Here is a 14,028-nt window from a genome sequence, read left to right on the forward strand (position 1 = left end):
AGAAGAAAATACCCTTTTCGCTCAGATCCATCACATTAAAGCTAAGTCCCAAGAGAAAACAACAATTAAACTTCAAACGACCCTATGATTTTGCCCTGATGATCATACTATTCACGGATTTAAATTACTATCAAGAAGGTGAGCAGTTTTCTCTGAAACTGGGTCTTTCAACTCAGGGTTAAGGTGGCTGCAAAGTTATTCACTGGGGAATGAAAGGGTTCACAACACTGAAACTTCATTTCAAGCCATGCCAATTTTTTTTTTAAATACAAGGGTTATACCTTTAAATTTCCTATATTTTGGCTGATTGTTTTGCTTGCTTAACACAAAGTAAATCCTTTCATTTGACTTTGAATATGGCTAAGCTGAACAGTTATGCATTAATACTGATGGCTGCAAACAGCAAAACCTGCTGATCATGTTCTGCAATCATTTTGGGGGAAAACATACAATTTTATATGTATTTTCCAGAAGACTGAATAATTCTTAGTCTATTTCTGGCCAATTCACCGATTAAACGCTTAATAAATGACAGGCAGATTAAGCAGTTCTACGGGGGATTCTTTTAAATGCTCAATTGCAGCAAGCAAATCAGTGAAACTTAGAAGGCTGAGCACTTTTTTCAGAACCTCTTTTCCCACTGCTGGCCATATAAAACCAAACGCTATCCACTGCTCCGGAGGCTAATCGGCTTCCTGAAGGCTCCGGTCTTTGTTTCTCGAAGCAGCCATCTCCACGGTCATTCGCTATGTCAAAAGGGATTAGGAGTTTGGGGACAAAATAAGCATCAGAGAGGATGAAATTTAAAATGCAGAAACAACGATTCCAGGCAAAACACCACCAGCTTCCGCCCTCCCCCTTATTCACTTCTGAAACGTTTTACGGATCGAAGGAAAGAACAACCCCCCCTACCAACTTGGCTCCCAAACCCGTTCAACGCTTGCTCCAGTCTGTCCGAGAAGGGCAGGAGGGACCCCTCAAGCTTCAGTCCTGGCTTTGCTTCTGCTTGAGGTGTTTTAAATAAAAATAAAACTAACACGAAATCATACCCTACATGGAATTATAATTGCGCGAGGGGCTGCTGTCAGGGTTGGAAAAAAATCAGATGAAACGACACAACTGCTAAAATCATCAGGAAAAGTTTCTTACAGCAAATTCAGAGGAAAACTCCTGTGTATAACACAATTTAATTTCACTAAGTAATTGTTGTTCTCGTGCAATAGGGAACTAGCCACAGTCTTCACGTTTTTTCGGCAGGTCTCCTAGCTGGGTTTGCATACTATACTTTTACACAACCTTTGAAAATGTCATGAGAATTTATAGGAGCAAACATTATTTCTTGTATAACAAGTCAGGGAACAACAGACTCTGGTAAAAAAAAAAAAAAAAGGAATTTTACAACCGTTTGTTTCTATAACTACGGAATAACAGCAATGAATACCAATAACATTTTGATGAGTTAGGGACATTTGAAATTATATGCCCTGCATTTTACGCATTAGAGTTTAATACATTTCTGCATAATCTGTGAGATCTGTATTGCCCACATACTTTGGTGGTGACTTCAGCCGTGGAACATTTGCGCAGTAAATGGTCAGCTAAATTATAATGTAATGCTGTCTAGGGCAGGCAGAGCGCAGTTACGATAGCGTGGAGGAGCGCCAAGCTCTCAGCGAACTCCCAAATCACTTCTGTCAGACTGAACGTCTGTTAGCGACCGGGGCGACCCCACCCCTGCTCCCCCCAAATTTAGCAGCCGTGATTTCACCCCAACCTCGGGACGGGACGCAGCGCGCGGCTGCAGCCGGTGATTTCAGTCCTCAGTTATGAAGACAATAAGCGACAAAGTGCAAGGCACGGCCGCTCTCCGCTTCACATTTTTAACTCTTGTTCTTACTTTTGAAATGGCTCGGCAGTACTAATAAATATTAAGAGGTCACGCTACCCTGTCCAGCACAACGCTGTAGTGCAAACACAGGGAGGCTAATATTGCTCGAAGAAGTGATCAGCAGAAAGCCTTTGAAGCAAGTTACTGTTCTTTCTTTGGAAAGGGTGAAATGACATGGTCTGAAGCAGGTTTTCAGTGCGGGGATGATAAGTTTAATTGGGATTTATTTATTCATTCATCAGGAGACTGATTTATGAGGACAATTATCTCAGTTACTATTTCATTAGCGCACATACTTTCATCAGATCCGTATACCTGTTTATCCTGAAATAGAAGAAAAAATGGAAAGCATGATGCATATTTTTCTTCCAGTGTTTTTACACAGAAAGATGGCTTTCTTCCTTAAAAGCAGACAAGCATGTCAAGAGTTAAGGCTTAAAAAAAAAAGGAGAAAAAGTATATCAGTATCTTTGCCTAGCTCAAAGGATTTCCACTGATTCCTCTGCAGACTTCAAAGCCTCACAGTTTGGCATTTGGACTGGTTTGAATTAAAGCTCAGTTCTCCACTGTGAGTTTCCAAGTTCATGGTGAAAATGCCTGCTGCTTCTGGAGTTCATTATGGCCAATTTTCTTATCTTTTCTTCATCTTAGGTTTGATCCCCAGCAAATGCAACGTGGCATTCGATGGGGTGGAATAACAAGGTGCTGCCTTGAAGGCATGCATTGTCTCAAGGGGCGAACACAAGAAAAGAAGAAAAAAAGGATATATGACCCATTCCCTTCACTTTCTAACTCTCAGGGGACTATAAATTGAAAACTTCAAAGCATAATTTTACATTAAAATCAATAGAAAGATTCAGGAAAAAAATGTTTTTCAAAGAAGCTGGTTAAGATTTAAAAAGGTCACTTGATAATGTATTATCATGACCAAACTTGGCATAAGATTAAAAAAGCTTCCAATTTAACTTATTGACTGAAGGTGTGCACATGGGGCAGGCTCCAGGAGGTGCTACCTATGAGGATGAGTCACAAAGTACCTCGCTACCCAGAAACCACGGCAAAATAAGGGCTGTGAGTAGCTACAAAATATGTTCCCCAAATAGCTGCAGTCTCTGGGCAAAAAGACACCAGCGTCTATTAAGGAATGGCTGGCAAAGGTCTCACGGCGTAGACTGGTCTGAACAATTTTCCAGGAGCCTTGAAACTCAATTAATATTTAATAGCAAGTATGTCACTCAGTTGCGAGTTACAGGTTCTCTTTATAATGAAGAGATCAGTCTTGTTGACTGCTGGGATAAACAGACTTCCACTTTGGAGGAAAGTGCTGCTTTCCTGTAACAGGAATAAAACATCAAGACAAATGACAGTTATTTGACTAGATGTTATTTTAAATCGTATACATTCTTTGAAGGCTTTTTAATGGCATGCTGAGGAGTAAAAGCTCTTTTTGCTCAGTATAACTGAATACAAATACACGGACAGTGGAGAAGAGAAAATAATGCTCCCAGATTTAATGCATGCAATGCTATTCCATGAAGCCGACATTCCATCTGGCTATTGCCAGAAATTTGCATCTCATGTTTTGGCACGTGTGTCCCCCTGAATTTATGCAGGGTGTTCGCCAGAAGCACACTAAATTTGGTTTGAGGACAGAAAACCACTTCAACTGGTAATTGTTAAAAAAGAGGCACGCTGGGGAGGCAGGACCCACAGCATGTGGGGGGACATGGGGTGGAACAGGACAGTCTCAAAGAAAAATGAAGCCTACACATCCAGCAGGCCAGGGAATTCTATTCCTTCTCCTGGAAAGAGTATCGGAAAGGAAAGCGTAGTCTCACACAGGCCTCTATTCACTACTGCATTACTTACAGGTTTTCCTCTACTCAGAAAGATCTGTCATTGTTTCATCTTGTTATCCTGCTGCTTCCAGAGTTAATTTTAATACCTTCTTTTTCCCATTCTCTATGGGTCTGGGAGGCAAATGTATCAGCCCAGGCTTGCAGCAAGTCCCCAAAACCAGCAGTGATGTACAATCACCCTATTGAGGTATTTTGCCCCTTAGCTGCTCGGAGCAGCGAGAAGATGTTCAACCCCCAGTCCTGCAGCGCTCCTGTCGTGACACTGGTCAGAGAAACCACAGCCTGGGTGCACATGGCAGTAGGTCAGTTAACGTGTGTTTTGCTTCACACACCTCTTCTGACGCTGCTGCCATGAGAGTAAAATAAGGGTCAGGTAAAGGATTCCCTGCAGATACCCCTGCAATCCCCAGGTATCACATGTGAGCACGACAGTAAGACCATCAGTGCAGGAACGAGTGGCTCAAAAAGTGGCTTCTTTCCCTGCTCCATTTGCAAACTCATCAACAGTTTTTCAGAGCGCACTTGAATATGCTTGTATGACAATGGTTTACATACGGCATTAGGTACTGCTAATCAAGGAGGATATTCCAGCAACACATTCATTCAACTCCACAGCTCTGCTTACCTTCATTGACACTAACAGTGAGTGATGAGTAACACTTATTTCAGAGATGGTTGTATTTTTATTCATAAAACACAACATGCTGTTTCTGAGGAGAAACCAGACCCCAGTAAGGAAAGCACAAAACCAACAGCTCAGTTGGTTCCAATTCCAGTTGGCTAGAACAAGGGAAATAAATTCAGTATTTTGAATAAATAAAAATAAAAAAATATGGCTTATAGAAACAAGCCCACGTCCCTTTGCTAGGTAAACTTGGGAGTGAGGTTGGGTGGAAGTCATGAGCACAGCTCTTGCAGGATAAGGGCTGCATGGCCAACTTGCATGGCCAGAAGTCGGGTCCCATCACATACATCACAGTAATAATGTCTCAAGCCTTGGGACAGCTGCACTCTGAAATTTCAACTCATGATAACTTGTGAAAAGTTGTTGTGGGTTCCCCTCCCCATCCAGGTGAGTTTATCCAGAGAAGCACCCACCCAAAGAGCTTAAAAAGGTTTCTAGCCAGCAACAGAAGAGCTCATTCATATCAGTACACATTTTACATTCATACATCAATCAGTGCTAAGCAGCGAGTACATCAATCTCCTTAATGTCATGCATACACTTCTTATGGCCAGAAATATCCTATTTACTAAATTCATCTTTATCCTACATGGCACTCTGAAAGCTAACTGCAACAAGATGAAAAACCTGAGTTTCTTAACTTAGTAAGAGATAGGCTCAAGATTAAGGAGGACTGCACAAGACGAAAGAAACACAGTTTAGGTGAAAAATATGTTTGTAAGAGGAAAACTTGAATACTACCTGAAAGCAGTCAAGTATTCTGTGTCTCCCATCGGTGGATCAAGGCCACCAGTGAAGGCCATGTTAACATTGAAACCAACTCCTGCTCCTGTGCCAACCTGAAAAAGGGAAACAGTACTTAGTTATACATACAGAAACAGCGAACTCTGGCAGCACCTCTCTGGTCTCTCATGATTCTTCCAGTTGAATATGGATTTTGATTCAATAGCTCAGTGGCAGCCAGGTTAATTTTTCTCTCTAGAGTGAACCAGTCCCCAGACTGTAAAAATAGAGAGTAAAAATAAAGCTCCCCCATGCTCACAATTGCTGTGATGCTCATGGAAGCTGTAGGCAGGCTGTGTTTGACTGCTGCTCACCCAAAAAACACCTCACCAGTAAGTGGGTCCTTTGGTAGGAGAGCACATTACATGCAATACCTTCCCTTAAATTGTTTTCGGTTATATTCAGAAGTACAGTTTTGTAGTAGTTTATTTTGTAGTAGCTTATTGTAGTACTTTATCGTAGTTGCAACTTGGGGAAAAAACACAGTTTTAATCAGAGCGAGCTCCCCCTCTACTGGGGAAAAATATGATTCACAAAGAAGAGATTTCCACTGCTTGAGGGACACGTGGGTGCTAAATATAAGTACATCCCTATCCTGGCTTGTATTGCAAATGCCCCCACCCTTCCATCCACTGCAAGTAAGTGAGACAGCTGAGAACTGAAAAATAAACCAGGGGCTTCCAGTAACTCATTTGCTGAGAAACAAGCCATGCTTCCCCCAATCATTTTGAACCCTAAACGCCTGCATTCAGACAGGTCTCTGAATACAGAAAAAAAAATAATAACTGAATACTAATTCTGGTATACGATACACAGCCAGATAATTAAGCTAAATAAAGCTGCAGAGCTTTTATTTCACATTCTTTGTATCATTGCAAATAGTGCTGGTAGAAAAACACAGTGGGTACATCCATCTAAGGTGGGTTACTTATCCCTTGTAAATTTAATTTATTTTGTATTCTTTGTTGTACTCAGTCTGGAATGACATGTCTAAAAATTACTAGGGATAGTAAATACAGAGCGGGTATAGTATTTCCTATATATAGTCTAGTGTTTCCTTACAATACTAGGTATTTTGTAAATGAGATCATTAGATTATTAATTCAAAGAGTCAGCAGAAAAAAAGTAGGTCTCAGGCCTTCATGCATCCTGAAGCAGAAATTAAGCCTGATGCAATGAGCTGCTGCTATTCCCTGAACAGTAGCACACAAACAGGGTAATGAAGGAGTATCGCGTTACATTCAAGTTTCTTTAGAAACCTAAATGGAAACATCGATGTTCGCTGAATGGGAACATGTAACATTGACAGGGTAAGAATTCTAGTTTTCAGATGTAATCTAGAATGCCTCAGAGAACGCAGAACTAGCATTTCATAGAATTTCCCTCTGATAAATGAGATATGAAGGATGATAACGGAACATTCCTTAGGCACGACTGATTTCAAATTCAAAATTACACCAAAACTACAGCTCAAAAGAGCATACTGTACCATACAGGCCAGGGAAGGTTTCATTGATTCTATCATTCAAATCATGATTGTTTCTATGCTGCCCATCTGCAGCAACTTTTAGTATTTTAGCTTTCGTCTCGTTACCCAGGGATGCTGAACAGGATAGTGAACCATGGGGAAGGTGTCCCTGGGTCCGGGTCTGCAGATGCTGTGTGCTGGCCCCGATCCCTGAAGGACAATTCCTCCCACTAGCCCAGAGGGAAGGGAAGGTGATGGATGCAGAAGCGTCCATCTGGAGGAGAAAGGGCTGCCACCTTCATCTGCCCAGCCCTTCTGCAGCAGCCTCCGAGGAAACCACGAAGAACCAGCAGATTTGGTCCAACAGCACTGGTGGCTGGTGCTGAAACCCTTGAGGCTGCAGGACGTGAACACAGCAGGGGCAGTGAGCAGTGCCTTGGAGGGAGCAGGGTGAGGGGCTCCAGGGCCATGCCAGGAACGCTGAGAGCTGCGGCACGGTGCCGGCAGCACAGCGTGGACAACTTGCTCCTTGCACCTAAGAAACATCCTACGGCGTTAGGGGGAAGGCTGGAAAAATACGTGAAGCCCTGTTCTTTGTGGAAGAAAATGCTGTCTGGGACAGCTGGCAAAGGGCTCTGGAACAGGTTGTCCCACCAGGACTGCACAGCCTAATTGCATTCAGTCGTTTGCCAAGGCGCACACTCTCCTGCCAGCTCTCGGGGCAGGACACGATGCCCACGGCTGTTAGGACTTGGACAGGAACACACCAACCACAAAGGCCTGGGCAAGGCGCCCCCAATCAAGCACTAACAAGCACAGGGGTGGGAGCGGTGGCAGGAGCTTCCCTCCAGCCCTACCCAAGATTTTTGGGGGCATCTGGCTCACAACCCCGAGCAGGTCCTACCAGACGCGGGTGGGTGCTACGCAGATCCATGCTCTTACCTCGTCGGGAGCACCACTGCCGGGAAAGAAGTTCCCATCATCATAGCGATGTAGTGAAATATAAAGAACATTAGGGTCATTGTAGAAAGCTTGCTGAGTACCATTCCCGTGGTGTACATCCTTCGGGGACAGAGATTGCATTATATGAGGGAGGTTAGTGCCTTAGTAAAAATGTAGATTAAAGCCATCAACTTGGGATTTGGAGGGGATTTCTTTGGTGTTGAGCTTCATTTGTGGTGCTGATCTAATTGAAACAGTTTATTGCAAATGAGACTAACCCGCTTTGCACAGCTGGCTTCAGGTTACACTTCCCATTTAACACGCAAGATAAATGAGAGTAAACACAATTTCAAACGTTTACCCAAACAGGACCCATTTACTTGGATTGAGAGAACTGGATTCATACCTAGTCTTGAGGGATGTTGGGGGTGGAAAGGCTGTATTAGTTGCCCCAAATTTGCATTTTTAATCAGTCTGTAGGGTGACCAGTGATAGGAAGTGCCCTGCAAAGTTGTCAGGTCTGGCCCAGTGATGTTAAATGACACAAACCCATTGCCCAGACCCTCTACTGCATTGCTATACGGTGCAGAAACGCAGCCCGTAGCAGGATGGGTTTGCAAAACACTCCTGTTTCTGACATGAAAAACAGTCGGTGGGAAGTGAGGAAAAGGATGTCCATCCGGTAAAGCAAAAAGACAAATACATTCATTTTAACTTGTGGGTCCTGCCCACAGGAGATTTGTTGCAACCTAATCAAAACTCTTGGCTGATACCCAGGAACTCAGATGTCTTCACAGCCACATAAATACATTTTTAAATCAATAAAATGTATCTGCCACATTTTTAAATCTATACATCACCATAGCAAAATCAAAAACAAGCTCTTTCTCAATTCCACTGCACTGTCTGCAGAATATTTCACTGTCTTGATCCAATTTAGAGAACACTTCTGACTGCCAGCCCACACGTACAGAGGCTGTGTTGGCCCCGAGGCAGGACATTGAGACCATCCAGACCACCGGTCCAGCCATGCCCGACAGCCCACATCCCTCTCGGCAACCAGTCCTCACATCTTGAAAAGAAAGCTGGGATGGATCGCAGCAGTTAAGGCCAAAAACCATCCCTAAAAAAATAAACCATCACAGTTTGCAGTTACCCATCCTTGAGACTGCATTATGGGCTTGTTTTATATTAATTAAAATTTTATTCTGAAAACTATGGACCTTTTAATAGGCATTTCTTTTACTAAAACATTAAAAAAATACCAACCGACCAAACAGATTTTGGGTTACAGACCACAAACAACATTTTTTCACTGACTTACAAAGTCTGGGCTGGCCTCACAAGAAACTCAAAAAAAAAAAAAAAACATTAAAAATTTCCAACCTGCTCTCCTGACAGGTAAGAACCAGTGTTTACTCACCCAGTCCACTATTAGGATTTTGCTAACATTCAGTCTTTGCTGGAGCAGCTTGGCTGCAATTGCCACGGAGTTAAAATAGCAGAAGCCCCTGCAAGTGATGAGAGGGGGGAGAAAAGAGGAAAATGAGAGGTGTTAAATATAGGTCTCCCTGGTCCCAATGCATCTATCATCTGAGACACAACACAGTAGGAAGAAATTTCTTCTGCTTTCACTCTGCTTTCCTCTCTGGAAGATGCATATGTGCTCTATTAGGAACACAAAACTGCCAGGCGGCAGCAGGTGTCTCGTGATCTCTCAGGAGGTGCTCTCCCAGCCCTGCTGCAACGAGATGCTGCTCGGTGCCAGCTGCCCACAGGCAACCCTCAGACCTCTGGCGCTCAGGTGTGAGAGGGGGGGACCAAAGTGGACAGGCAGAGGACATGGCAGGGAGGAAAAAGAAAGGAGAGTAGGACTGGAGCACTGAGATGCTATGTGGATTGGCTGGGAGGGAGCAGACGTGCTCGTAGAGGCCTCAGAACACTACGCTGAAGCACCTAGGGCATGAAACTTCCGCACCAGACACATGAGTGCAACATGATGCAAAGCCCTAATACCAACCTTGCTGTATTAAGCACATGCAAGATGCCTGACTGCAGCTTGTGCTTCATGAAGCCTTCCCGCTCTGCCACCTTCCAGTCAGAGCTGTGATGCCAGGACACAATTATGTTTGCTGTGCTATTAATTGTGTATCCTTGCTTTCCTCACATGGGGTGAGCCATTAGCATTTAGCTTAAAACAATTAAAAGGAGTAAATGAAAGCATCAGTGCTTTTCCAAAGCATGGCTGTAATGCTGATTCTTGCTAAAAATTATCCACCCAATACCACAAAGCAAGATTTTGCCCTATTCCGGAGAACTACTGGAAGCTTTGAATGGCATACTGTTTTACGTATCAATATATAAGAAATTCTGCAACAGTAAACTAACAAAAAGCCTTTCTAACTCAGGCTGTAGGTCACACAACAGGCAAACACTGAAGCGAGGTAATAAAGCCCATACGCATACTTACATGGGTGTGCTTTCTTCTGCATGGTGACCTGGAGGCCGAACAACAGCAAATCCGTTCTACACACAGAAGTAAGAAAAGAAAGAAATGAGACAGGTTGGAAGGTTTACTTCACATGGATGGGTGCAGAGGTCATGGCCAGAAGCGCTAACTTTGCTTTGGAATCATGTAGTTGTTCTCCATGGTTTCCTCACAAGAGCATGGCAGTGGATGATGCTCTCCCTTGTTCTGGAGTGGGAAGAAATCCACGTGAAATTTATGGAAACTGGCTGGTACAGCATTTCCTTCCACTCAGGGAAAAAATAAATTCTGCATGAGGTCACTGAACTGGCTGGCCCAGCTGAAGGCAACAAAAAGACTCTTGGATAACACCGGAATAGAGATTTCGCTTGCTGTTCTGGTTTCTTTCTCCCTTTTAATCAGTGCGTAAGAACATTCACCAGGAGTCTGTTGTTCACTTGCTGATATCCTCAAAGATTTTTATGACTGAAGCCAGATGGTGCCATTAAAATGAAGCTAACTGGACCTCCTGCACAACACAGCCGTGAGCTGAGCCCTGTTGATCCTGTACACAGCCCATTCCAAAGCAAAACATTATTTTCATACCAACCTTCAGTTCTCCCGTGGCTACTTTGAAAACAAGCTCAATGACACAGCCCACGGCCAGGCGAGCGGCACCGGACGAGTGGACTTCGTTCCAAATTGTGTCGCTGTCGACCTGATCGAGACACAGAGGAACCACGGTTAGAGGCAGTGAGGATGGCCAGGAAACGGAGACTCATGTTTTATAAGGGAGTTATTCAAACGTATCAAATGTGTGAATTTGCAGAACTGATCTCCGCAGCAGCGGGGCTGGGACTGCCGTCACCCAAAGACACGTGCAGAGCAGTGCCGTGGCAGCTGGCTGCATGCACAAGGACAGTCGTGACATCACTGACGGCTGTCCCAACAAAGGACACTCCAGAGATGACCATTTGCTACAGCTCTGCGATGCTGAAGGGTCAGGGCTGTAACACAGAAGCAAATTCAGCATCTCCAGCAATGTAAACCTGCAGGTGTCTCCCACCAACACTTCTAACACCACCACATCAGCACTTCTCCTCAATTGCTGGAAGAAACCGAACCCACAGCCAAAAAGAGGTATACAAAATCATTCAATAACCCTAAGAAAAGAAGGACACAATAAGAACACAACACTTAAGAAAAGCCTGCCCAGCCTACACCCGCCAGCAACTGCTGGGGTAAGGTTCTGCTGACACTGCCTTCCCTGGGGAAGCACAACATCAAGCCTCCCTCATCAAAAATAACAGACCTTCAGCATCTAGGTGCTGACTACAGACATTCAATTCAACGCTAACTATCTGACAGCACCAGCATCCTCTATAGTTTCCCCCCGAAAATGTGCCAACAGGCCAACGGCAAGGCATTCCTCAGACATTCTCCGTGTCGTTATTCCACAGGATCATGTTCTAATTCAAACAAAAAGTGAGGAGCGTTGGCTTTTACCACATTCATCCCAACAACTGTACAAAGGCGGGATCGGTTTGCAGACACACGATGAAATGCCTGCTCAGTTTTTACTACAATTCAGCTGGAAGCCGCCGAGAGGAGGAGGGGGAAGGACGGCTCCAGGGCCTGCTTCCAGCAGGGGCACCGCTGGGAACGCGGCTCTGGATCTCCTCCCCAGCACCCCGGCCTGTTGGCGCGCCGCGATGAAAGCAAAGCTTGTTTTCTTCTTGCCAGTCACAGCCTTTGCAAAATCCAGACTACTGGGACTGTCCACGTCAGGGTAGCTCTGCTGTACGTTTATCCTACCCATAATAGGATGGATATCCTATCCATCACAGGGTAAATGCAACATTTCTCAATGTGAAAAATCACCAGCTGTTTTTCACATATGACTCTCTGTTGAGCGTATTTATGGAAACAATGGCAAAGGAGAATGAGAGAAACGGATTATTTGTTTTGTCTGGCATCCAATCTGCTTACTAAGCTGCGGGGAGATGCAAGTCACCCCGTATGACACTAAGCCACCTCCTTCACGGCTGTGCTAAAGCCAGTGGAAATTGTTCCAGGCCTCTTATCGGGGATGGTTTCTGGCATCATCTGCCCTGAGGACGGTTTTGAAGTCGCAGTAAACTATGAAAGCATTAGGAGAATACAAAAAAAAAAAAAAAAAACATCTCTGAGGTGACGTTGCCAATACGTGCACTGTCACAGACTCCGGGGAGAGCTACTGCATTGATGGAAAAGCCCTACGGTACCTCTGTGGTGCCAGGGCTCCCCTCAACCCCCATAAATTTGGGCAGTGACATGGGAATAGAAGTACAACAGGGTTCGAGTTATACACAGCACTGCTGGGAGCTGGGAGCTTGCCTGCAGACGACAGGACTGGTCTGAACTTGTCTCTCCAAAAGCCCCTGCCAGGGTGGGAAAAGCAAACCTCTTCTCCTCCCTACCGACCAGCACGCTACTGTAGTGCTCTGCGAGGGTCTGTCTCCGGGCTCCTCATCAGCAGTCCCGTGAAAATAGTAAGAGACAAGTCAAGTTACTTTGCAATTAGGATGCCGCTGCTGTGTTCCCTTGGGAGATCCAGCAGTCTGCCTTCTCACATCCTCTCCTCCCATTGTCTGTGAGTGGGAGATACACACAGCTTAAGCAACAGAGAATACTGGCTTTACTTTTACTAAGGAAATGACAGACCTGGTGCCTGTAATATTAATTTTGGCTCCTGGTATCTCAGATAAGGACAAGGTTGGTAGGACTCCGCTGCCTCACTTCTGCAGGGCAAGGGCCACACCATGGTGGCTCCCATGTTTCTTACCTGCAGGCTCCACTCAAGGGAGATAACAGCGGCACTGTTTAGTCTGGACTGCGCTAATCTAACCTGTCTGTCTTAGTCTTGAAAGAAAATGAATCAGGACACCAACAGCTGAGAGGTGCTTTCTCTCTCTTTGCCCCATGACAGCAAGTACCAGGCCCCCTCCATGGATGCAGAATTGCAGAGGGCCACGTTTATTCATCGTAAAGGCATCAGAGAAATAAAAACACTGAAAAGCAGAATTCACATGTCCCGTGCACAGGTTTATCTAAGGACCCTCAGATGTCCATTTGTGCCAGCCTTCCCCATAAACCATGCAAAAGTCACCAGTGTCTGAGCCAAGCACCGCTAAATTCAGGCCCTTTGATGCCTGCAGAAACCAGGCTCGCATTGGCAGCGCTTCAAGAACAAGGAGGGCAAGACAGAGCGGTTTTGGAGAGTTATTATTTCTGCAGAAAGAAATTAGGTACTGAGAGAAAGTATTCCACCTGTGGTTTAGAAGCCAGTCTCAAGGACTCTGCCATGCTCCCCTGCTCTGCTACCAAGCAGAAGGACTGGATCAAGAGATGTCCCTTCCCACCTGCAACTTCTCCACTGCCCCATCCCACATGCATACATCTCCAAGATAAGGATTTAACACCCAGCCACCTTCCCCAGAACGGATGTCTGGAGACTGCTGGGCCCGAATCCAAGGCAGCACTTCATCATCTGTTTGACTGCAAGTGTTTGAACAGTCCCACTGAAGTCATCAGAGCTCTGCGGCAGAGGGGCGTAGACTCTGCCATGGTGGAAAATGTTATTAATGTGGCCCTGAGCTGGACTGCTCTCCAGCTCTGGAGCTGCTGCTGTTTGGTGCTCGGGCTGCTGTTGACCCCTCCATCATTCCTGAATTCTGAAGTTCATTACAGGGAGACGCTATTTGGCTTTCCCTGCCTGCGAGTCCTTTGATGTAGCTGCCATCACAGGAGTTGTTGCTGGGACAGCACATCAAGCCTTACCATCTGGAAGGACTTTACGGAGAGAGGAAGCATATTTCTTGCCTCTTGTTGATCCAAGAGCATGTATTTCTCTTTTTCTCCCCTGAACCAAAGGATACAACTGCGTCAGAGATACTG

The 14,028-nt window shown here is 45.0% G+C and overlaps 1 protein-coding gene across 13 annotated transcripts in view; it reads right to left on the reverse strand.

The window, feature by feature from the left end:
• The window catches only part of HDAC4 (histone deacetylase 4), a 252,357-nt gene that overhangs the window by 20,117 nt on the left and 218,212 nt on the right, over nucleotides 1-14,028 (reverse strand). For all 13 annotated transcript variants that reach the window (XM_080599463.1, XM_080599474.1, XM_080599469.1 and 10 more), the window contains 5 exons: nucleotides 10,703-10,810; nucleotides 10,096-10,151; nucleotides 9,049-9,136; nucleotides 7,626-7,745; nucleotides 5,174-5,271 (listed from right to left, as the gene is read on the reverse strand). In XM_080599463.1, the coding sequence (XP_080455589.1) occupies nucleotides 5,174-5,271; nucleotides 7,626-7,745; nucleotides 9,049-9,136; nucleotides 10,096-10,151; nucleotides 10,703-10,810 (470 nt within the window). The remainder of the gene's footprint in view (nucleotides 1-5,173; nucleotides 5,272-7,625; nucleotides 7,746-9,048; nucleotides 9,137-10,095; nucleotides 10,152-10,702; nucleotides 10,811-14,028) is intronic.

The sequence above is a fragment of the Anser brachyrhynchus genome (assembly GCF_964034855.1).
Source record: "Anser brachyrhynchus genome assembly, chromosome: 7".
Lineage (NCBI taxonomy): Eukaryota > Metazoa > Chordata > Aves > Anseriformes > Anatidae > Anser > Anser brachyrhynchus.